The sequence below is a fragment of the Pollachius pollachius genome, assembly GCF_949987615.1.
Source record: "Pollachius pollachius genome assembly, chromosome: 2".
NCBI classification, from domain to species: Eukaryota; Metazoa; Chordata; class Actinopteri; order Gadiformes; family Gadidae; genus Pollachius; species Pollachius pollachius.
The window spans coordinates 14,173,857-14,197,684 of NC_136935.1; the positions used below are offsets into that span (position 1 = coordinate 14,173,857).

Here is a 23,828-nt window from a genome sequence, read left to right on the forward strand (position 1 = left end):
TTTTAGGATTCTGCGGCTATTATCGAAGATTCATAGCCAATTATGCAGCCATTGTTCGACCCCTGACAGAGCCCGCAAAAGGTTACGCTCCAACCCAAAAGAGCAAGAAAACTGCTCATGACAGGAGTAAGATCTATCTGAAAGAGTCAGAGCCATTCGGGGACAGATGGGATCACTCTTGTACAAATTCATTCCAACAGATCATTCACTGCCTGACGCACGCACCTGTCTTGGCATTTGCAAATCCCCAAAAGCCTTACATCCTGCACGTGGATGCAAGCTTGAAGGGACTTGGTGCAGTACTTTACCAAGAGTACACAGAGGGTGGCCTTTGCAAGTAGAAAACTGAAACCGTCAGAGAGAAACTACCCTGTCCACCAGTTGGTGTTTTTAACTTTAAAATGGGCTGTAGTTGACAAACTTCATGATTATCTGTATGGGGCCAGATTAACAGTACGTACAGATAACAACCCTCTTACGTACGTGCTCTCCACTGCAAAGCTCAACGCAGTAGGGCACAGATGGCTAGCTGCCTTGTCAACGTACGAGATTGATTTACAGTATCGTCCTGGCCGTCACAACATAGATGCTGATCTATTATCAAGATTGGCACCAGACGAAGAGAGCTCAGAAGAATGGGTGACTTTATCACAGACTGGTGTGAGGGCCATATGGCAGCGTGTCTGCACCCCTGAGACTCCTACCCATCCCCTGCGGTGTGTTGATCAGTTGGGAGCATCTCCTCGGTGCATTCCAGATGTTTATGCTCATTCAACCTTCTTGGCCTCAGATACCTTGAAACAGATGTCAAGGCAGGAACTTAAGGGGGCACAGTAAGGGGACTCAGCTATAGAACCCGCCATACAGGCTATCAAAGATGGAAAATGGCCTGTAGAGAAACATGCCAGTCCAGAACTCTCACAGTTAAAGCGAGAGGTGGGGAAGTTGAGCATGAAGGATGGACTGCTGCATCGTTTGAGCAAACGATCTTCTGGGGAAATTGTCAGTCAGTTAGTCCTGCCTAAAGAATATCGAGAGATGGTTCTGAGGTCAATGCACGATGAGCTAGGATACCTGGGGGTTGAGAGAACCGTTGACCAACTGAGGAGCAGATTCTTTTGGCCAAAGATGTCTCTAGAGGTTGAGCAGTACATTAAGAATTGTGGTGAGTGTGTCACCCACAAATCTCTTCCTCAGCGAGCTTCCCCCTTGCACCAGATCGTGAGCAAAGGTCCTATGGACCTGGTGTGCATCGACTTTCTCTCGATGGAACCCGATTCGAAAGGCATCAGCAATGTGTTGGTGGTCACCGACCATTTCACACGCTATGCTCAGGCTTTCCCAACAAGAAACCAGAAAGCTCAAGTTGTAGCAAAGGTCCTAGTTGAAAGGTATTTCCTACATTATGGACTACCAGCGAGGATCCATTCGGATCAAGGAAGAGATTTCGATAGCCGACTGATAAAAGAGCTCCTGACCTTGATGGGGATTCGCAAATCGGGGACGACTCCCTAACATCCTCAGGGAGACCCTCAGCCAGAGAGGTTCAACCGAACCCTATTGTCCATGCTAGGGACTCTGGGCCGGGAGACAAACGCAACTGGAGCCAGCATGTTGGTCATCTGGTCCACACATACAATAGCACAAAGTCTGACGCCACCGGATATTTGCCATATCGGCTGATGTTCGGCAGAGAGGCCAGACTCCCTGCTGACGTGTGTTTTGGAACCTCTCCAGATGGCATTGAGGATGGTTGTCATTACCGCTATGTAGCAAAGCTAAAAGAAGACCTTAAAGAAGCCTTCAAGCTAGCATCTGCGGCTGCAGATAAAAGGCACCAGAGAAACAAGATGGCTTATGACCAAAGAGTCGGAATACAGTCTTTGGAGATTGGCGACAGCGCTGCTCAAGAACTGGGGCCTGAGAGGGAAACACAAGTTAGAAAGCCGATGGAGCCCTGATCCTTATGTGGTGGTGGGGAAGATGCCTAATCTTCCGGTGGTCAAGATAAAACGTGAGAATGGAGGAACTGGCACAGGGACCATTCACAGAGACAATCTCCTTCCCATCGGGCAGTTTGTGAAAATCCCAAACACAGACCCGGTGGTTGATTTACCTGTCAGACCAAAAACCAGAGCTGTGACTAGCCGGAGGAGTGAAATATCCTCACCTGAAACGCAAAAAGTACAAAGGGAGTTGCAGGAAATGTCTGATTCGTCATCTGACCCTGAGTTTTATGCACCTTGCAGAACTTACCCGAGAGAGTTGTTTCACAGAGCTCTAGACAATGGTAGACACAGAGTTGCTGCTCAAGAAGAGAACCATCAGGCAGATGGAAGTGCTGCTGATGCTATATCCTCATCTGATGATGACGCAGAGCCAGAGCGCCATAGCTTGAGAGACCAAGAGTCTGATCGAGAGTTAGCTCCTGGTGACACCAGTGATACTGATTCAGAGTCTGGCCCTGAGCAAGAGACTTTCAATGTGTCCAAAGATGATGGGAGGCTAAGATCCGAGCCTAGGCCAAAGAGAGCAATAAAGCCACCAGTCAGGCTTACATATGATGAGCCGGGTAGATCCAGAGATCAGCCTTTGACCATTGTACACAGAGGTATTGTCATTAAAATTGGACATACTTAAAGCAACATTTGTAACTCTCCATTTCCCTTAGTTTGAGTCTTTTAGTGTTGTATGAGGACATACAGACCTATTAGAAGGCGGAGGGTGTAACCCAGTTGAAATTCGGGTTCTGGTTATTTAAAATAATAAACAATATTATATAAGAGTTTATTATTTTTCATAATGTTTTGTTGACGTTTGTGTAATGGTTGCAAACTTTGTTAATGTTATTTGATGTATTGTAAATGTTGTAGATATCCTTTGCTTAATTTAAGTGTTATATGGCCATCCAACCAGAAGGGGGCGCAATGAGGTGTTTGCGGGTGAATGTGGAGAAGGCGGGAAAGGGGAGGAAAGGGAAGACGTGCTGGAGGTAGGAAAAAAAAAAAAGACGTTGGTGGGACGGAGCAACTGTTTGCGATGGAGTAGTCTTGTTGAAGGCCGATGACATATCAGCAACCCATAAGATTCAAGATTGTGTCTGGTAAATGGAAGTAAAGTTCAACACGAACTTGAAAGCTCCACCGGACCGGTTTACATACGACCCGGTCAGTTAATTGAGAGAAGTAGCTGAACAGTGGCCTGCTAACTAACGCAGCTAGCGACGCTACCGCCACGGGGTTTCCGAGGGACCGCCGTGCGAGATAGAGGGTGTGACCACGCGGGTTGGCTGACAGGGCTCGGGCGAAGGAAATCACGCCACAGTGAGGAGCGCCTGTGTCTTTCCACGGACTACCTCAGGACTTCCACGGACTACCTCAGGACTTCCACGGACTTCCTCAGGACTTTCACGGACTTCCACGGACTTCCTCAGGACTTTCACGGACTTTCCCAGTACTCCCACGGACTTTCCCAGTACTCTCACGGACTTCCACGGACCTTCAAGGACGCCCATCGCGTTTTACCTGGACGTGTGAGTAGCCGACCGAGTTCTCTTGGCTCGGAGGAGCGAAGAGGACTTCATCAACAGGCCTGCAACGGGGTTTTCTTTTGTAAAGGATTGTTTTATTTTGTTTATTTTATGTGCCGGCTTAGTTAGTAATGTTAATTACTTGTAGCCTGTATGGTAATAAGATGTCCGATATGGGATCTGTGACATGCACTTATATTGTTCTCAAATAAGTAAACGTTTTAACTACTTACCCGTTTGTTGGTTGGCTTACTAAATACGTGTAGTCTGGATATTGTGTGTGTTTAGTGGTTAATATTTAATAAGGGTGCTGGTGTTATATGGTTAACATAATATAGGAAATCAAAACTAATAATTTAAGATTGATTGAAGAACCTAGGGCCCTGCCCTCTTTATTATAGGGGTAAAAGGGCTACATCAAGCCATACATTCATTAGCTCTGCCATCCAGGGTGGCCTACATCATTAATCACACATGGTTGATACATTGGTACTGTGATATTTGTACCGAAAAGAAGCAGAGAATATCCAATGCCTAACCAATAAACCCTATTCCTTTCCCCACTGCAATATGCGTGACAACTATTTCAATGGTAACATTCTGAATATATGCTTGCTGATGTCTATGGGGGATAACAAAAATGGAATACATGGAAACAAATTAAACACAGATCCCACATGTCTCCTGTCCCAGTATAGCAACGGCTTCTAATCCTTTCTTCTTCGTTATTCTCATTCTCTCAATGAACCTGTGTGCGTGTGTGTGTGAGAGTGTGTGTGTGTGTGTGTGTCCTAGGGGCCCAGGTGTGCAAGGGGCCCTGGATTGGCCAGACTATTTTAAATTGTTCTTAAAATGAAAAAGAAATTTCACCTCTATTGGCCCATAACAAGAATCCTTAAAAAAGTAAACAACTCATTCTTCAATAGCAGTGTTTTTTTAAATTAAGGCTGTCTCCATGCTTTCATACGTGGCACAAAATTATTATTTTTCTGCGTGATCAGTAAGGGGGCCTCAAACAAGTATTAGCCTAGGGGCCAATGGCCACCATGTGTGCTCCAGTTGATCTACAATGACCGTTTCCAACTTATGTTTAAATAATAATATCATAAAAGTTGATAAAAGACCAACTGATAGGCTGACTAGTCTTTCCTGGCTACCCAGTGTGTGTTTATTTACATGTTTTGGGTATAAAACATAGATCGACTTAGAAACAGCTTATGGACTTGTGTCAACCGATTTCATATTGTGACTTCGTAAATATAAGCGTGTGTAATTCAGTTTTTTGTATTAAAGTAATAGTTTTATTTTAGTCATTTGAACTTGACCTCATTATAGGCTTTTTTTAAAGAGCGTAATTGGAACAATCAGGTTGTCCGCGACAACACCACAACACCCAGCGGAACCTCCGGCAGACCATTATGACATCACAATGCCCGCTCCCCTATATAAGTCAACGCTCCTCAGTCCAGTGCTCAGTGCTGATCAGAGAGTCGAGCGTAAGCATTACCTTGTAATCACTGAGCAAGCACAGCAGCGTTTTACCCAGGTAGCGTTTGTTATTGACTATTGAGCAAGCAAACGATGGGGAGGAGACGTGTGAGGAACCGGAAGAGGAAACCCAAACCACAGGACCTCATCCAACAGGAGAGTCTCCACCAGGAGAGCCTCCACCAGGAGGGTCTCCACCAGGAGGGACTCCACCAAGAGACTCTCCACCAGGAGGGTCTCCACCAGGAGGGTCTCCACCAGGAGAGTCTCCACCAAGAGACTCTCCACCAGGAGGGTCTCCACCAAGAGACTCTCCACCAGGAGGGTCTCCACCAGGAGGGTCTCCACCAAGAGACTCTCCACCAAGAGACTCTCCACCAGGAGGGTCTCCACCAGGAGAATCTCCACCAAGAGACTCTCCACCAGGAGGGTCTCCAACAGGAGGGTCTCCACCAAGAGACTCTCCACCAAGAGACTCTCCACCAGGAGGGTCTCCACCAGGACAGTCTCCACCAGGAGGGTCTCCACCAGGAGACTCTCCACCAAGAGACTCTCCACCAGGAGGGTCTCCACCAGGACAGTCTCCACCAGGAGGGTCTCCACCAGGAGAGTCTCCACCAAGAGACTCTCCACCAGGAGGGTCTCCACCAGGAGAGTCTCCACCAAGAGACTCTCCACCAGGAGGGTCTCCAACAGGAGGGTCTCCACCAAGAGATTCTCCACCAAGAGACTCTCCACCAGGAGGGTCTCCACCAGGAGAGTCTCCACCAAGAGACTCTCCACCAGGAGGGTATCCAACAGGAGGGTCTCCACCAGGAGAGTCTCCACCAAGAGACTCTCCACCAGGAGGGTCTCCAACAGGAGGGTCTCCACCAAGAGACTCTCCACCAGGAGGGTCTCCACCAGGAGATACTCCACCAGGAGGGTCTCCACCAGGAGTGTCTCCAACAGGAGGGTCTTCACCAGGAGGGTCTCCAACAGGAGGGTCTTCACCAGGAGGGTCTCCACCAGGAGAGACTCCAACATATGGTAATCATCGTTTACCTAAGCAGACCTTTCATCAGCAGACACCTGGTCACAGACAGCGGTGAGGGACTCCAACCAGAGGGACCCCAACCAGAGGGACTCCTACAACAGGAGGGACTCCACCAGGAGGGTCTCCAGCAGGAGGGACTCTACCAGGGCGGTCTCCAACCAGAGGGACCCCAACCAGAGGGACTCCTACAACAGGAGGGACTCCACCAGGGGGGTCTCCAGCAGGAGGGACTCTACCAGGGGGGTCCCCAACCAGAGGGACCCCAACCAGAGGGACTCCTACAACAGGAGGGACTCTACCAGGGGGGTCTCCAACCGGAGGGACCACAACCAGAGGGACTACAACAGGAGGGACCTCCACAGGAGGGTCTCCAACAGAGGGGTGTCCAAAAGGAGGGACTCCAAGTGGAAGATCTCAAACTAGAGGTTCTCCGCCAGGAGGGTCTCCACCAGGAGGGACCTCACCAGGAGGGTCTCCACCAGGAGGGACCTCACCAGATGGGTCTCCACCAGGAGGGTCTCCACCAGGAGAGTCTCCACCAGGAGGGCCTCCACCAGGAGGGACCTCACCAGGAGGGTCTCCACCAGGAGAGTCTCCACCAGGAGGGTCTCCACAATGAGGGTGTCTACCATGAGGGCGTCCACCAGGAGGGACCTCACCAGGAGAGTCTCCACCAGGAGGGTCTCCACCAGGAGGGACCTCACCAGGAGGCTCTCCACCAGGAGGGTCTCCACCAGGAGGGTCTCCACCAGGAGGGTCTCCACCAGGAGGGACCTCACCAGGAGGGTCTCCACCAGGAGGGTCTCCACCAGGAGGGCCTCCATCAGGAGGGGCTCCACCAGGAGGGACCTCACCAGGAGGGTCTCCACCAGGAGAGTCTCCACCAGGAGGGCCTCCACCAGGAAGGACCTCACCAGGAGGGACCTCACCAGGAGAGTCTCCACCAAGAGGGTCTCCACCAGGAGGGACCTCACCAGGAGGGTCTCCAAGCAGAAGCCAGGCTACCTCCGAGACCGGACGGGACATCAAAGAAGAGCCTCAAACAAATGGTAATCATGGTTTACCTAAGCGGCCCTTTGATTAGCAGAAACCTGGTCACGGACAGCGGTGAGAGACTCTACCAGGAGGGTCTCCAACCAGAGGGTCTCCTACCAGAGGGACTCCAACCAGAGGGTCTCCAACCAGAGGGTCTCCACCAGGAGGGTCTCCAACCAGAGGGTCTCCAACCAGAGGGTCTCCACCAGGAGGGTCTCCAACCAGAGGGTCTCCAACCAGAGGGACTCCAACAGGAGGAACCCCCACATGAGGGAACCCCGCAGGAGGGTCTCCACCAGGAGGGTATAGAGCAGGAGGGACTGCTACAGGAGGGACTACTACAGGAGGGACTCCACCAGGAGGGCCTCCACCAGGAGGGTCTCCACCAGGAGGGACTTCAACAAGAGGATGGTCTCCAACAGGAGGGACCTCACCAGGAGGGTCTCCACCAGGAGGGTCTCGACCAGGAGGGTCTTCAACAAGAGGATGGTCTCCAACAGGAGGGACCTCACCAGGAGGGTCTCCACCAGGAGGGTCTTCAACAAGAGGATGGTCTCCAACAGGAGGGCGAGGTGAGGAGGGAGAGGACACGTGTACGATCCGCACACACAAACTTTAAGTGTGCAGATGTACACTTTTCAAGATGTGCGCACACACACGATTGACCACATTTACTATCAGTAAAAAACATATAAATATCGTCATGTACATTTTCTTAAATGTTTCTCAATCATACAGCCGCGCCCACACACACTGACACACAAACACACTCACACACACGTATGCACGTGTGGGTTGATACGGGTGCATCCCTAATCTTCAGTGTGGTATTCTGTTTTAACATACGCTGTGATGTGTCCTAGATGGTGAGGACACCGGGGGTCTTGGAGGCTGAGGGGGATGCGTTCGAGCTGGAGATGCCAACTGACCTTGGCAACGACCACGTTGTCGTCCGTCATTATCCCATTGACGCCGTGATCTTGATCCTCAACCAGGATCAACCGGCAGCCACCGCCATGCCAGGTGTAGTAGAGATCGAGGAGGAACCTTTTGTCGTTATGGGCTGTACAGAACCTGTGGCCCCCCCGAACAACACTGAAATCTCGGTCATACCCGACGAAGAAGGGGAGGAACCTGTACAGGAGCCCAAAGGAAAGAGCCTCTGGTGGAGATTCCTCAATTGGCTCAGTGTGGTGAAGGAGAAGGAGCCCAACCATCAGATGAACGCCATGACCTACCTGAAGGAGGACAAGGAGGAACACCTCATCTCCAGCAGTGAGTCCTTTTGAATAACCTTGGCTAATTGTGCAATCCAACTCATTTCATGACGCCACTCAGGATGTTGTGGTGTGTGGCACATGCTCTTGCATTCTTTTAAATCTTCTTACGTGTCCATGTTGTTCCACAGAAGCTTCTAAACGTCAGGCAGCTTTGCTCAGTCCAAAGCTCTCCATGGCTGAAGGAGAGCAGATGAGGATGAAGATCTGCAGGGCTGAGCGCCGGGAGCAGAAGGAGGCTCAGAGGCTGAAGGAGGCTCAGAGGCTGAAGGAGGCTCAGAGGCTGAAGGAGGAGCAGCGCTACGAGCAGTGGGCAGCTGAAATGGGCCTTAGCGATGCAGGAGAGGGGCCAGCAGACGGGCCTAAGAAAAGGATGACCAGATTGCAGAAGGTGTCTTTGCGGTGAGTTACTGTCTATTTCCTAATATGAGAAGATATGAGGCTTCAGCGTGAACACAAATCTGATTTCTTTCCACCTTGTTTCACTTGCATTTCCAGATTGGTCTCCCTGTGCCAATAAGCCGATCCCCTCCATCCGGCCAACCCCGGTGCGGGTCACCTGTACATATATACATAGAAGCATAATAAAACTCAAAGAAACACAAAAGAATACAAAAGAACACAAGAAAATACAAAACCGGAAAGGACAACAGGCCAAGCAAAAGAGCATCTCAAGCTGGAAGAACCAACAGTATGTTTCCACTGCCTGTCGTGCTGTGTATTACACTTTTGTATTCGACTGTACTGTTTTTATTCGATGACAATAATATCCAATAAAAATTTCTTTGAGAAAGCTTGTCATCTTGTGTCAGTTTTTAGATGTATTCAAATATCTTTTGCTTAATGGCAGACACACTCTCTTTGACACACACGTGTGCGAGCGTGCACAAACATACACACAAAAGCAGGAAGGAATATGCATTTGGGCCCAACTCCAGATACTTCCAAACACACACACACACACTCCCTGTCTCCATAAGTTTGTTTATTATATGATCTTATTTTCAGTTATTCAAAATGTTTATCGTGCTGTGGGGAGATAGTGTCAATTGGCAACATTAATACAGCCTCAGTGATCCCATGAAGACAGGGCCCTTCAGTGAAACCCAAACTGCTGGCTGTTCTCTCAAACCAGTGCTTCATCCATCAGAAGATCAAAGAGATCCATTATCATCATAATAATCATAATACAACAATAACATCAATTTGAAACTTGTGACTTTGACAGACAAAAAAAAGATGCTGAAGTAAGGAACAAACAGATTGAACAGGACAAACAGTATAGATTATTAAGTGGCCCTGTGCCAGTACTTCGCAGTATTTCAACACAATGTAAAAAATAAATAAAACAAGTGGCCCAGTGATCACGGACATATACACACTATACACACACATAGACACACGCACACACACAAACTAACCCACACAGTAGTCTATCACTGTTTCCTGGATGAGACACGTTAATCTTGTTAGCATATGCACACATCTCCCACTTTATTTGTGCTCTAATCTCTAAATACAAGAATGGATCCACTTTACACAAATAGCAAATAGTAGCCCCTAATTAGCATTACACAGTGAAAACATTACTCCTGGAGGCAATAATTGCCAAATATTCCCTCCGCAGTATGCACGCTAACTAGGTTCAGATTTGAACCCCTGGCATGTGTGCAAGTGAGTGTTAGGACTAGACCTGCACATTGGGGCCTTGACCTGAATTTCTAGTAAGCTTAACCAGAGAGGTGAGTGTAAACCTGCGCTGCAAACCTTATGAGTGTCTGAATGTCAAACCCGAATGGCTGCAGTAATTTTGCTGAGAGCTTGAAAGCTCTTCACTTTGAATTCAGTCCAAGAGTTGGAAGGACAGGTGCTTTTCTGTGTGGGCCATGTAGCCGGCAGGTAACCACTGTTATGAAACGATATGAAAGTAAAAAATCACTGAACTATCTACTAAACCAGGGGTTGGCAACCCTAGGCACGTGTGCCACCACTGGCACGGGGCAGCATAATCATTGGCACACTTAAAAAAAAAACTAAAAAAAACGTATTTTTAATTTTTATTTTATTATTCTTAAAAAAAATCACAGCACAATGCGGCAGTATAATCATTACTACCGATTTTTTTTGCACTTTATTCTGTTTCAGGCATTTCTTCCCAGTGCAAATATGTTTAAATTAGTTACAGAAACCAGTGTTCTGAAATGGGATCAATTAATAGTTTTTAAACCTATTTTGCGAGTAATAGAGAAGAAAATATTTAAAATATTGTTGCAAGTGGCTTTTATGCATCGCCTTCACATGGTTTTGCAAAGTTGTACATGTCTTAAAGATATTGATGTGAATGGTTCCAACATTCTCATATATTCTCGTTTTTTGGATTTATCACAGTGCAAATATGTTTTTGAATGAGTTTCTGAAAATGGTGTTTTAAGATGGGACATATGTAATTATAATTTGTAAGCCCATGTTGCAAATATAACAACCAAAAAAACATTTAAAATGTTGATGCATGACTGTGGACTATATGGAAATAGTTCAATTCCAGGTCTTCTGGAAATGTTTTTGGTCGCTGTGTCATAATTCATCTTAATTTTTTATATATTGTTGCTTAAGGCACACTCATTAACGAGAAAATGTAAAACTGGCACTGCAAGTTGAAAAGGTTGCTGACCCCTGTACTAAACAGATGGGGGCAGGGCCTCTGCAATCATTATTTGGTTAAAACTTATGCTGCAAGAGTTCCCAATCGTTTGTGAATATTGATCAATACTAAATTAATTGAACATATTTTGTCTTCCAGATAGGCTAATGCAACAGTATGCTACCCTATCCCAGTATGCTAGTCTATTGCATTCTTTGCATCTCGTTTGGGTGAGTCGTTAGCATTGCTGACACTCTGTGAAGGACGTTTAGGTGATTCATGTGTTGTGGTGTCAGGTGCAAAGTTACCTTTGCTCTCCTACAAGTGCTCCCATGCGGCGGGCAATGATCTGGATTAGAACGAATATTAGATGTGTTATTAATAAGAACAGTATTATATAATATTGAAATATATTTCAATTTTTAAAGAAAAAGATTGTGCGGCTACACATATGATTTTCTATTTGAACAATGTATACTAATAATAGCCAGAAATAACATATATGCTTGTCTATAATCCAGGGGAAAGGGTTTGAATGTGTTGACTAGAAACATTTTAGTGTCACCAATAAATCTGGTTGTGTTATAGCCTGTAAATGGATCATTGGAACTAAATTTATGACTGAGATTACCAATATGACCAATATGTTGTGAAGTATTTCTTTATAACACATTGAAGATAATACGGAAGTGTCAGACGTACAAATCTGGTACCAAAGTTGAACCTTTCTGCCTGCCGTAGTTTGCTGCCCGTTGCTAAGTAACGCTAACCATGACAAACTTGAGGTCTGTTTAATAGCTATGTGAATGTGCCCGATGTCTAAACGTGTTTGAGGATATATTCCAAGACCAGTCAACATTGTGCGGGTAGTCAAAAGTTCGCTATGTCAAGAAAAGTAGCTTAATAACCCTACCTGAATAAGAGTCGTTCAAATACAGGTAGAAACACCTTTAAACAGCAAGAACGAACTATTATCAAACTTTCCACGGCACAGGACATGGATCTGGATATTAGAAAGTATCTGAACAGGGCGAGGGAACACAAAGGTATGTCAATTTCACGTTTTGATGAACATGTAGTGTAGTTTAAAACACGTCGATACTGGTTTAAAAGCTGTTTTTGAAAGCATGACCAGACGTAGACGGCAGTGTTATGTGTTGGTAGATGTTGAGGCGGTGCGGCTAGCATACCAGCTGATCACGGACGCGCTCCCAGATGGAGGAAGCGCGCGCCGGCCCTGCTGCGCCGCGGAGCTGCTCGTGCTGTGTGCAGAGGAGGCTCTACAGGTGAGCCGGCGGACTCACGGAGATAACCGTGTAAACCGTATCATCACCTTGGGTTTTATCACGGCGTTGAATCAGCCGAACAAAGTTAACTTGGTGAACTGAACTTCATTGCTAGACCATGAACGTGAACTGTATACCAATGATTAGAGAAAGAGAGTGATGGCATTCAAGGCATAACAACCTCGATTTGGTAGGTTGTTATCCCTTTAATGAGTGATGTGATTCAGTGAATGTGTTACTATTGCTATCATAGCCTACATATAACGAGTAACACATTCACTGAATAACGTGGAGAATCACAATTAGACTACTAGATATTTAATCAATTGATCCCAGCGACACAGTTATATCATAGATGAGGTAGTGAAAAGCTGCCAGTGAAGGGATTTGAGGAATGCTGTGGTCTGGTGTGATATTTTAAAGGGGACATATTATACCACCAGGTGTGAATGTGATTAGCCGCGTTCACACCAAAAGACACATTTGTCGCCCGTTCGCGTTGTCGCCCAAGTTTTGTCACGCGACAAATCATAATCTGTCGCTGTGCAAGTTTTGTGCAAGTTTTGCAGTTTCGAAAATCTGCCCTATATGACATCACTAGTGGGCGTGTCCACCTAGATCTATGCTGGATAGATCAGTCTACCAGCCTACCCAGTGGACTGAAGTAAACCTTGCTCATCTTTGCAGCACAGATCTAGGTGGACACTGACTGTACGGCCTCTGTATGAGACTATTTAGATTTTAGACCGCTCTTGCCACAATTCGGGCCAATTAGGGAATCTTTTGGGTTTGGAGTATCCCTCTTGCTTGTCAATCACAGGTGTGTGAATGCAACACTTCTAAATTATTGAGAAACATATTGACTTTTGCTCTTTTCTGCCCCCTCTCTCTTTACGACTCTCAAATCGTACTAACATCAGCTTTTAGCAATATAATTATGATCACTATTATCATTTACTGACACAATTTCTTCGACATGATATAGTTTTGAGACACATTGAAAGAGTTGTTTCCTTGTTGATTAAAAGCATAGAGAGAAGAAACCACGGCAAATAACAAGGTACACAAAGAAAGATGAAAACAGACACACACCATGTCTTTCCCAAACATTTGTATAATGTGTTTTGCCTCATGGCAAACTAGGACTACAAAGAGTTGAAGGTGGAGAGTTGAAATTTAGATTTTGTCACATGTGCTATGGCTTTTCAGTTGGGTTGCTTGGAGATAAGTGTGGCGTGTCTAAAGTCGTACTTTGAAGGGAACCCGGCGACTAATCAGTTCCTGTGTCGAGCCTACCTCTGCAAGGGCCAGCTGAGGTCTTCAGCAACCAGCGGGAATGCGGTAAAGACAGCAAATTGATCTCAAGAGCTCACAACACTTTCAAGTGTGTGTGTGTGTGTGTGCGTGTGTGTGTGTGTGTGTGTGTGCGTGTGTGTTTGTGTGTGTGAGTGTGTGTGTGTGTGTGTGTGTGTGTGTGTGCGCTTGAGCGAAAGAGTGTGTACTCAGTCCGTCACAACAAACAAATACACCAAAAAAACGGCTGTAGAGATATATCTATTTCACACCTGTTATAGATAGACTCACCCAGCTTCATAGACAACCACTAGCTATTTGACATTTGCCAATAATGACTGGGTAACGGCACCCTCGTCCACCATCATTAGCTGTAGGCATAATACACTTGATCACTCATGAAATAGTAGCCTGGATTGATTTCCATGTTGGCCTTCATCATCTTCCCCACTGTCTCCTTTAACATTCCTTTACTTTCAGGACGACTTTGAAAGTGCGCTGCTGTATTTTCAGAAGGCCATTGAGATTTCGAAGAACAATCCGAGGTATGAAATCAGTCTTAAGTTTGCCCCCGTGATCCCACCCGCTTTCAGTTTGCTTTTCTTAAAGTGGCGTGGAATGGGAATCATTTATGATTATGTATATCCTCATTGATATTGTCTGGCAGTAGGCACAATAGTACCAATGCCAGCCTGTAACCAGCCAATATAAAAGGGAAATATTAAGGCTTAGGAGGCGCTGCATCATGGCACTCAGTAGGAGCTTATGCCGGGTTGTATCCCAAAAATACTCATGATCTTCTTCTAAAAATGTGGTGTATGGCAACGACACTGGAGGCGTAATTCATATTGGATCGGCCCACTCACCTAGTCCACCCCAAGCACCCCTCGCAATTCCCTCGCGTTGTTCCCCCCACACTGATTATGCCCCCTGAGTGTTAGACTGCACAAAGGAGTCTCATTGGGGGGAAAAGGGTATGGCATGTAGATGATAAACAAAGGATCAGAAAGGCTGTCTCTTTCTCTTCGGCGGCTTACGCTCTTAAGAAGACGCGTCTGGAGACTTGGCTCTCCCTGTGTCGCTTATGATCTCATAAGCGCTCCATCAAGGAGCACAAATCAATGGTCCCAGTAAACACCAAAGACTTAGCCCATCGAGTAGCGCCAAGCTCAGACAAGTACACGGTCTCTGGTTAATAAAAGCAGCACTGCGCTGTAATACCACCCCCCCCCCTCCGATTCCTAAACACTTTTTCTCGTACAGAAATGCATCCTATTCCCCTGTGATGCACTATTAATATGTTCTCATTAAACGCACACTCATTAGCAAGTCATAGGTTTCCATGGATCCATATTTTGGCGTGAATTCCCTCCCCACTCGACAGAGGGCCTTAATCTAGACGTTGTGCGAGACGGAAGATATACGAACATGCCGTGTGAATTATTCATGTCTCTTTTCGTCCTCTTTCTGCTCTCGCTGTTGGGGCCCCCTGGTGGCCCCTCATTGTCTTTAATTAATCCTCTGACAGATTTTTTTTGTGACCAGATACCACTTCCTGGTGTTCAACACTTCGCTGCGCTTCCTCCAGGCCATGCGTCCGCTGCTGCGGCCGGGTCTGCGGGGCCGCCTAGCGCCCTCGCTGGCGCTGTTGGTCTCAGCGTTGGAAGAGGCAGCGGAGCCCGACCACAGCTGGAGGGCCGAGCTCATGATGCAAGCACACACACACACACACACACACACACACACACACACACACACACACACACACACACACACACACACACACACACACACACACACACACGCGTTTGCACAGGCACACACACACACGAGTACACTACAAACACAAATGCATGCAAACGTGCGCACACAAACACATGCAGACACACACACGTGCACATGCACACACCAACACAGATACACACACACACACACATCAGACTCTATCTCTATCGCGCTGTCATCCCCGTCTCCACCTTAAGCCAAAAGATTTAAGGGGATGACTGCAATCGAAACTGTCCCCCTCCACACCAACGAAATACAATGCCTCAAAAACCAACACAGCACCCATCCCAACCCAGTCGCCTCAATGCTCTTTCACCCTACCCTGTCCTCTCCCTCCAACCACCCATAATGTAATTCTTCTTCAAGCATTGACATTTACATATGACCTCATGCCGCTAGGTCTCTGTCCACAGACATCTGGTGGAGTGCCTTGTGGATGCTGGGAGGAGGGAGGATGCTTGCAGATATTCCACCGTTACATCAGAATTTGTCGCGTCACACGCCCCTCATCTGTATCCAAAAGTCCTCACCCTCATGGTAACATAAAGCCTTGAACCATGTGACTGTAGTGAGTGACATTGGCGGTGTGCTAATGCTTTTCTGCTCTCCATAGGTTCGGTACCAGCTGCTGGGGGACAGTAGCCCAGATATGACCACACACGCTCCCAGTGGGGCAGTTCTTCAGAAAATACTCAAGCTTAAAAAGTAAGTTATTTTTAATGTGACGTTTAAAAAAGAAAACAATATCTATTTAAACTCATTTTAGATGCATTTCTATTGCTTACAAAAAGATGAAAGATGCTTTAAAATGTTTGAAGGATTGTGAGAACCTCTTACGTAGACCTCTTCCACCCAGCATTCCAAAACAAGCCGTACTTCAATCAATATCTTGTTTCCCAAAGCAGTCTTCGGATGGGGGGGAGAAGAGCTTGATCAGCTTTCGTTAATGTTTGCTCTTTCAGCAAGTGCTTCAACTGTTTTGAGGGTTTTAAAATACAGTTTTGAAAAGTTAGACAAATAAAGTTGGCTTTCATTCCAAACGCAACGCGGTCATTGCTGATGATTGATAGCGATTATTGTGATGTGATTACTGTGATGGCATTGGAGCACTTTCTCCAATGCCATCACAGTTTATTTTTACCAAGTGCATTTGTACTTTCATGCCTATACTGAACCTGTTTGATCCGGCTTAATCTCAGACTCTCCACCCTGAGTCATGGTAGGTCCTCTATTACAGAGAGTAGTAGTACCAACACACAGTTATACACATTACCACACTGCTCGTGTGTAAGGCTCATCACTCCCTGCTTCTCTTGATCCTAAAGCTTATATTATTGTGTCCTCACTGGACTTTGGGGGACACCATTCTGAAACCCACTAGCTAGACCCAGATCACTGGGTCAACGACCTACTGGCGCCTGGCCCAGCAACAAGCTGGGGGGTCAGGAAGTCATTCCGTCCCGGGCGGGTTAGCTGGTCGGGGGCATTAGCTTGCAGTCTCGGCAGATGGTCGGATGACCCACAATGCGATCATGTACCCGATGTGTCACAGCTAATTATGGCGCAGTAGCTCTGCTATAGGCCGCAGCAGCAAAGGCAGGGTGATTCACCCCGAGCCCCCAGCTGTGTTGTCCTTATCTTTATAAGTTGTACCAACCCGGGTCCGTCCAATGTTTGCTGTGTGTGCGTGTGCACAGAGCAAGGGCGGGCAATAGGGTTGTTAGGATGGATGGGTGGAGGGAGGAATGGAGAGTGGATCTATGCACGGTTCCTGATGGATCTTCTCTAACTCGCTTTCATTTTTACACACACACACACACACACACACACACACACACACACACACACACACACACACACACACACACACACAAACACAGACACACTTTTCACTTCTTCATCGTCATCAGCAGGGTGGAGGGAGGAGAGAGAGAGTCGTGTCTTCTCAGCCAGGAGGATGTTGTGGAACTCAAAGAGGTTTTCAGTCTGCTGGCTGAACACGCAGTAGGACCCCATGCTGTGATGCCGGGGGAGACTCCAACTAACAGAAGCCAGACCTCTGCACCCATCCCCCCTGCTGAGAGGTGGGTGCCCCCCCCGCCCCTTGCTGCCCAGCAATCCCTGATCCATAAAAAGCAAAGGCACCATTCTATGTTGCTTCTCAAACTTCTCAATAAATAAACCCCCACAAAGATTTTATGCATATTCTGTGCCAGAGCACATACCCAATAGAATGGAGACCATCCTGGTGGATGTGGGCCGGAGTAGTTGCCTTGACAGACAAACTGCTTCAGCCAATCAGCGATGCAGGATGTGATGTCATGTGATAAGGATGGTCTCCAGGCTAATGCCAGCTTCAGAATTATATTCCAGAGAATAATACCATGAATAATTTCTGATCATTGCCCCTAGGGCAACGATTTCATCCATAGTAAACATATGACTCACACGAAAACCCTTTTAAACAAGTATTTCTGTCTGCACTGCAGGCTCTGAGAGACTTGAGGATCCCATAGTCTATGTTGCATGACCCGTGCAAGAATAATTGCTGTGGGCCTAATTTTTATTTAAGTTTACACGTCATGCATTTTAATAACGTTGTTGCCAACAAACTAGAGATACAGGGGTAAATAATGTAATAGGTTTATACTGAAGCGTAATCCAGGATCAGTAGGTGAAATAATGTCTTCTGTGTTTGTAATGATTTAAAGTATGCATCTGTGTTTTTATGTTTTAATTAATATTGTCAGTGACAATGCTTGGATGTAAGAAACATGTCAGACATGTCGGACAATAAAGCATTATCCTATCGTATCGTGACGGTGAATACTATAAATACTCTGCCGGAATCTCAGACAGTTTGAATCTGTGCTCTGCAGAGTTGTGTTGCTGCTGGAGCTGGCTCTGCTGGGCCTGCAGTGGAAGCAACAGGAGGTGGTCGCCGGCTGCTTAAAGGAGCTGAGATCAGCCAAAGAAACAGTGAGATATCCAGGAATAAAATATGCACACCAGCACCGCACTTCTCCGCACGCCAATTGGCATGGCCCTGCGTGATAAAGAATTACATGCATGCGATCTGAAGAGCTTGTGCTCAGTGGGGCACATGCTGGGAAACCGCCGGGTGCATATTCGTTGAAGATGATGCATTAGCTGAATTAATTAAGGGATTCGTCTATGATTTGCCCGCAGTGATGAGCTCCTATAGAATTTCACAGCTATACTTAAGATAAAAAGCATCCATGACTTACCTGAAAATCATTCTAAACTCTTTTGGTAATGCATCATCAGCGCCCGTGTGTAACGCTGATACGAGTATTACCTTGATGCATGTACCATGACCCAGGGCTGAGATCATGTCTGTGCTTCTCAACGCTAGACGGCCAGCCAACACGTCATGCTGGAGTGCTTCCAGTGTGAACTCAACGTTCTGAGGAAGCAAGAGAAGATGAGCGTCTATTCCAAAGCCGGCATCGAGGTGCTTTATCACACACCACCAGAATCTCATCCATGACCCCCATTATGTTACACAGTCCCTATCTCTAACCACACCCCACCCCAATCTACATTCAGCTTCCTGTCACGGTTTACTGCGGGATAGCTTATCTGGTTCTGCCCCGTCTTTGTCCTTACAGGCGCGACTAAAGGAGATAGGGAAGCTGGATCGGTTGCTGAGGTGCGTGGCGGCGGCGGCGGGCGAGGCAGACCCCAGAGCGGTGCAGGCGGTGTGTGCCACCCAGTGGAGCGTCTGCCTGCCCCTGCTGCAGCGCAACCTCAGGAAACGCGTCCGGGCGGAGCTGCAGAGGGTGGCCCAGGCCCTGGAGGACATCCACAGGTGCCCCAAATGCCCCGCAGGGTTTTGAGTTTGTGGTGTGAAAAAGCAGGAGCAGGAGGTTTGTTTAGAAAGAGAAAGTATGGGGAAATTAAAGGTGACATTTTATACCACCAGGTGTGATTGTGATTAGCCTCTAATACCGTTTTGAAAATAGGCCTCTTCTGATTTCACGAGAGGGCGTTTCCACCTAGATGTATGACGGATAGATGAGCAACGTTTGCTGCACTTCACTGGGTAGGCTGGTAGACTGATCTACCCAGCACACATATAGGTTTACCTGCCCACTTGTGATATAAGAAGAGGCTGATTTTCAAAATGTCTCGTAACGACTAATCACAGTTACACCTGGTGTTATAATACGTCACTTTTAATGCACAACAGTATAAATAATTTTAGGTCAGAAAGGTTAATGGGGAAACAGATGACTTGCCACTAACATATGAGGTAGCGGGTACATGCGATCACTGCGTCACCGTGACAGCAAATAGCAGCTCTCTGGCGGTGTCTCCACGCTTGTCATTTTAACTGCTTTGCTAATGAGGAGATTGTTATCAGCTGGCCCAAGAGGCTCTGCGTGTGTAATTAGACCAGCTGTGCATGATTAGGGTTTGGCACTCTGGCACCACTGGCACTCCTGTGTAGACCCTATTAGGATCTCACAAACCTGCCTGACTGATATCAGTACAGAACTGAAAGTATTTTTTCGGTTGTGTTGAATGCTGTCCCTTACAAATGACACGTCTTCATCTTCTCTTCTTTCTCACAATGGCATTTCCAAAGTGGACCCCCCGATTTGAGGGTTCATTGTTTTTTGTTGCCGTCCCATCAAAAGCTTTGTGTGTGTGTGTGTGTGTGTGTGTGTGTGTGTGTGTGTGTGTGTGTGTGTGTGTGTGTGTGTGTGTGTGTGTGTGTTTGTATGTGTGGTGTTGGGGGGCCCATGTTACCATGTTGCCCACAGAGGAGGCTTTTGTCAGAATTTGTCTTAAAATTGCCATTGAAAAATGTAGATCACAAGCAGTCTTGATCATCACAGCAACAGCAGGCAATCTGCAGCCAGATGGTAATCTCTGACTCGATAGTCCATCATTTAACAGAAATTAAGATCATCACAACAAAGATCCCTAGAGTTGTTCTAAATGGTTGCTTCTAAAACTCATTACAGCTTTTTTGATTAAATAATTCCTCACTGTATTTATTATCCATCTTCCAGCGATTGGCCTGATTTAAGTTTTTCCACTGTTGATGTGCGTGAGGGTGGTCTCAAGCCTCCACTCACTTCTTCTAACAAGCTCCTGTAGCGATTACCTGAATTCTCATTGACTTGAACACATTAGCCTCAACCGAGAGGCTAATGTGCTAATGTGAGAAAAGGAAATTGGCAACATTCCCTCAATTCTTCAACCCACTTTCCTGTCTTTCTTCATTTTCCTGTCCTTAAAAAAAGAGCCCATCAAATATATTAAAACAAAAAAGGAAAGACAGTGAATTAAAGTCTTCCATTAAGGAAAAATAGTGTAAACGCTCTGTTCACTACAGAGTTTGCTACATGTATCTCAAACTGTGAAATCTCCAGTTATTTTGCCACTTGGGTAAAGTTGGTTTGACCAAAATACAAATGCAATGTTTTCTACATTTTACCTGTTGAATCCCAGCTACTTACAACATGGAATACAATTCAATTGCATTGATTTACAATTTGGTAAACTACCTATTGCTCACTATGATAGCCTGGGAACAGTTATCTGTAACGGTGATGAGTGTTGGTCATATAACTCAGGCTTCTACTCAACGTCATCATAATTCTTACATCATAACTGAGCGTTTTTCAGACTAGAGACCAAGACCAGACCAAAACCAGACCAGACCAAAACCTCCTTGGGTGGGGGGTGGATATCCCTGCGTGGGCACCGCCTTGTAACCCGATTTAACATATAACCTGCCTCCCTGCCCCAGCATGCTGCTGGAGACCCGCTGTGAGGTCCACCAGGAGCTAGCCTTCCTGGAGGAGGAGGAGGGCTGTCTGGAGGCCTCCCTGGGGCACCTGGAGAGAGCCGTGCTGCTGGCCGACGGGCCGCGCAGGGAGCGCCTGTTGACCACGGTCCACCGGCTGCGCCTCAGAGCCACCCTGTACAGCGCCCCCAGCAGGCCGGAGGACAGGGCCGCCATGCTGCTCCAACAGGTTCCTTTGTCCAGTTTTATTCTTTCCAATGATTAACCAAGATGAGTTTCTTGGTTTGGTACTTTTCCCGTGTGTGGTACCTTGATGGTGGATCCATGGTTCTACCCCGAGCCAAACCAGCTGGAGAATAACTAACCCGTGTTCGGAAAACCAATCAGAACCTGACTGAACAGAACTGACTGACTAACCTCTTTATTCTGTCTAGTTGGAGCACTTTTTGGAAGTTATGGTGTTTTTTCTTTTCACCGTGTTAATGTTTCCTATGATGTTCCGTGTCAGCAGCCAATCTACTGGAAATGTGCCCATGACACGTTTCATGGACATGGCATTGCCTTTAGGCCGTGCTTAATACATTAGTTCCATGGAGATATCCAGACAAACCCTCCATAATCAGTGTATTATGTCTTCATGTAACAAGAACAAGAACATACGGCTCAAACGTATGTTCTCATTAACAAACCGTGGCTGCTTGTCTCTGGGATGGGTTGTTGGGGAAGCAGGGGTCAAAGGTTGCACCGTCTGAACCACCGGGTGGTACAGCCTGAACCACCGGGTGGTTCAGGCTGTACTAGAAGAATTGAATAATATCTCTCTCTCTTGCTCTTTTCCATCTCTTTTTGCAGGCAAAGGACAAGTCCCCAAAGGACAGCACTGATATTCGTTCCACACTGGTCCAAGCTGGTCTCCTCCTGGCCCCTGATGCTTTCCAGATAGTGCTGGATGCGGACTGCACGCCTGAGAGTACGACTTCCACTCTACTTCCTATTCTTTCTGACCAAACACCTCCCGAACACGTCGTTTTGTTCTTAACAAATAGACCTTGATGTCCCCGGCCGGGTCACGGGGAAGTCTGGATTGAAATGGAAGGGACGTGGGTCTCAGATATCTTTTATGGTTAACATACGACACTTGGGTGGGGTTGGGTAGGCTGGGGTGGAGGCCAGGGTGTATATTTTAATAACAACACCAACGGTAGAGGACAGGGCAGCCTTCTGGCGACGCGGGGGGGGGGGGGGTAGTTGGCTTTTTTGGTAGTGGCTCCTGTCTTTGATGTGCGTGAGCCCCTCCAGTGCTCTCTGCTGCTCCGGATTAAATGAGCGTTCAGCGCTAGCGGCCCGCCGACGCATTCGCCTGCTTATGCAGGACGAGGGGTTCATGAGGACAATGCCATAACTCACCAGGGACCGGGGCAAAAAATCCATTTAGGTTCCTTCGCGGCAGGGGCAAAACACATGCATGCCCGGCTTTGCCCATGTACCTTTGTCAACGGGGAGTGAATGTTTCCGAGGGGGAAATGTATTCCTTTCTCTGCTCTCAAAAGGACCATGGTGATTGGTGAAGAGCCCTTCTCATCATCTCATGATCTCAGAGAGGACATGTCCTGCTCCCTCTGGAGCAGCGATTGGCAGCTGTTCAGCAATAAGGAACATGGCATATGTACGTTATATCCTGTGCCGCCATTGTTTATATAACCAGATTAGGTGGCTTTGCATTCATGCATTAAAAGGGTTGGAACAAATTTTTGTGTCACTGGAAAATACCTTTTTTTTATGTTCAATGCCTCTGGTTGGCATAATAGGGGTGGTTGCATAAGCATCCCTGACCCAAATGGATACCCCTTCCCAGGGTTCCTGTGCACATGAGTGGACATTCCTACCATGTTGCATACATTATAGAGGCGTACTCTCAATTGGTTTGGGAACATTACTAAACTGACCGCTTTTAATCTTGAAAGTTAATGTGGGTTATTTATGGGGATGGAGTATATTGTCCATCCCCACAATATACGGCTTAGCTTGGGTCGGCTTAGCTCAGGAGGTAGAGTAGTTGTCTCGTAACCGAAAGGTTGCTAGTTCGATCCCCAGCTCCTCCTAGCTGAGTGTTGATGTGTCCCTGAGCAAGACACTTAAAACTAACTGCTCCTGACGAGCTGGCTGTCGCCTTGCATTGTTGACTCTGCCGTCGGTGTGTCAATGTGTGTATTAACCAATGTAAGTCGCTTTGGATGAAAGCGTCTGCTAAATGCCCTAATTCATATTGTGTGAATATTATTATCTGTGGTTGATCTTGTCATTTGTTTAGGCAGTGATGGGACTGTTCCTGCACTTCAGCTGTCTGCCAAAGCCCAGCATCACTCTTGGTCGGTCCAGGGGGTTAAGGGACATCTGGAGAGACTGGCAGATGACAACAACGCCACAGAGAGGTGCGCATGGGGGGTCCAGTTGTCTACTACTTTGTTCTAGCATAACTTCTGGCGGTTCTGAGATGGCACAGAGTCTGGGCCGGAAACCATAAACTGAATGGGGCAGAGGTACGCCTTGTTTCATTACAGAGATATTCAAAAAAGTAAAACTACTTTGCACAAGTGGAGGAAGCTTTCAGAAGGAGAAGTTTATTTTGAAAGGGCCAGTCTGCACGGTGTTGATTTTAAAACTTCATAGGGCTTC

At 46.9% G+C, this 23,828-nt stretch overlaps 1 protein-coding gene across 1 annotated transcript in view; it reads left to right on the forward strand.

Moving 5' to 3' along the window:
- cfap46 (cilia and flagella associated protein 46) overlaps positions 1-23,828 on the forward strand; it is a gene marked incomplete at both ends in the record, with an annotated part of 86,050 nt that overhangs the window by 7,890 nt on the left and 54,332 nt on the right. Inside the window, 16 exons of the mRNA XM_079729090.1 lie at positions 6,099-6,419; positions 7,298-7,660; positions 7,952-8,363; positions 8,497-8,621; positions 12,001-12,052; positions 12,171-12,292; positions 13,502-13,633; positions 14,066-14,130; positions 15,131-15,299; positions 15,984-16,075; positions 18,250-18,349; positions 18,747-18,845; positions 19,003-19,202; positions 21,156-21,381; positions 22,005-22,122; positions 23,464-23,584. Of these exons, the coding sequence (XP_079585216.1) occupies positions 6,099-6,419; positions 7,298-7,660; positions 7,952-8,363; positions 8,497-8,621; positions 12,001-12,052; positions 12,171-12,292; positions 13,502-13,633; positions 14,066-14,130; positions 15,131-15,299; positions 15,984-16,075; positions 18,250-18,349; positions 18,747-18,845; positions 19,003-19,202; positions 21,156-21,381; positions 22,005-22,122; positions 23,464-23,584 (2,717 nt within the window). The remainder of the gene's footprint in view (positions 1-6,098; positions 6,420-7,297; positions 7,661-7,951; positions 8,364-8,496; positions 8,622-12,000; positions 12,053-12,170; positions 12,293-13,501; positions 13,634-14,065; positions 14,131-15,130; positions 15,300-15,983; positions 16,076-18,249; positions 18,350-18,746; positions 18,846-19,002; positions 19,203-21,155; positions 21,382-22,004; positions 22,123-23,463; positions 23,585-23,828) is intronic.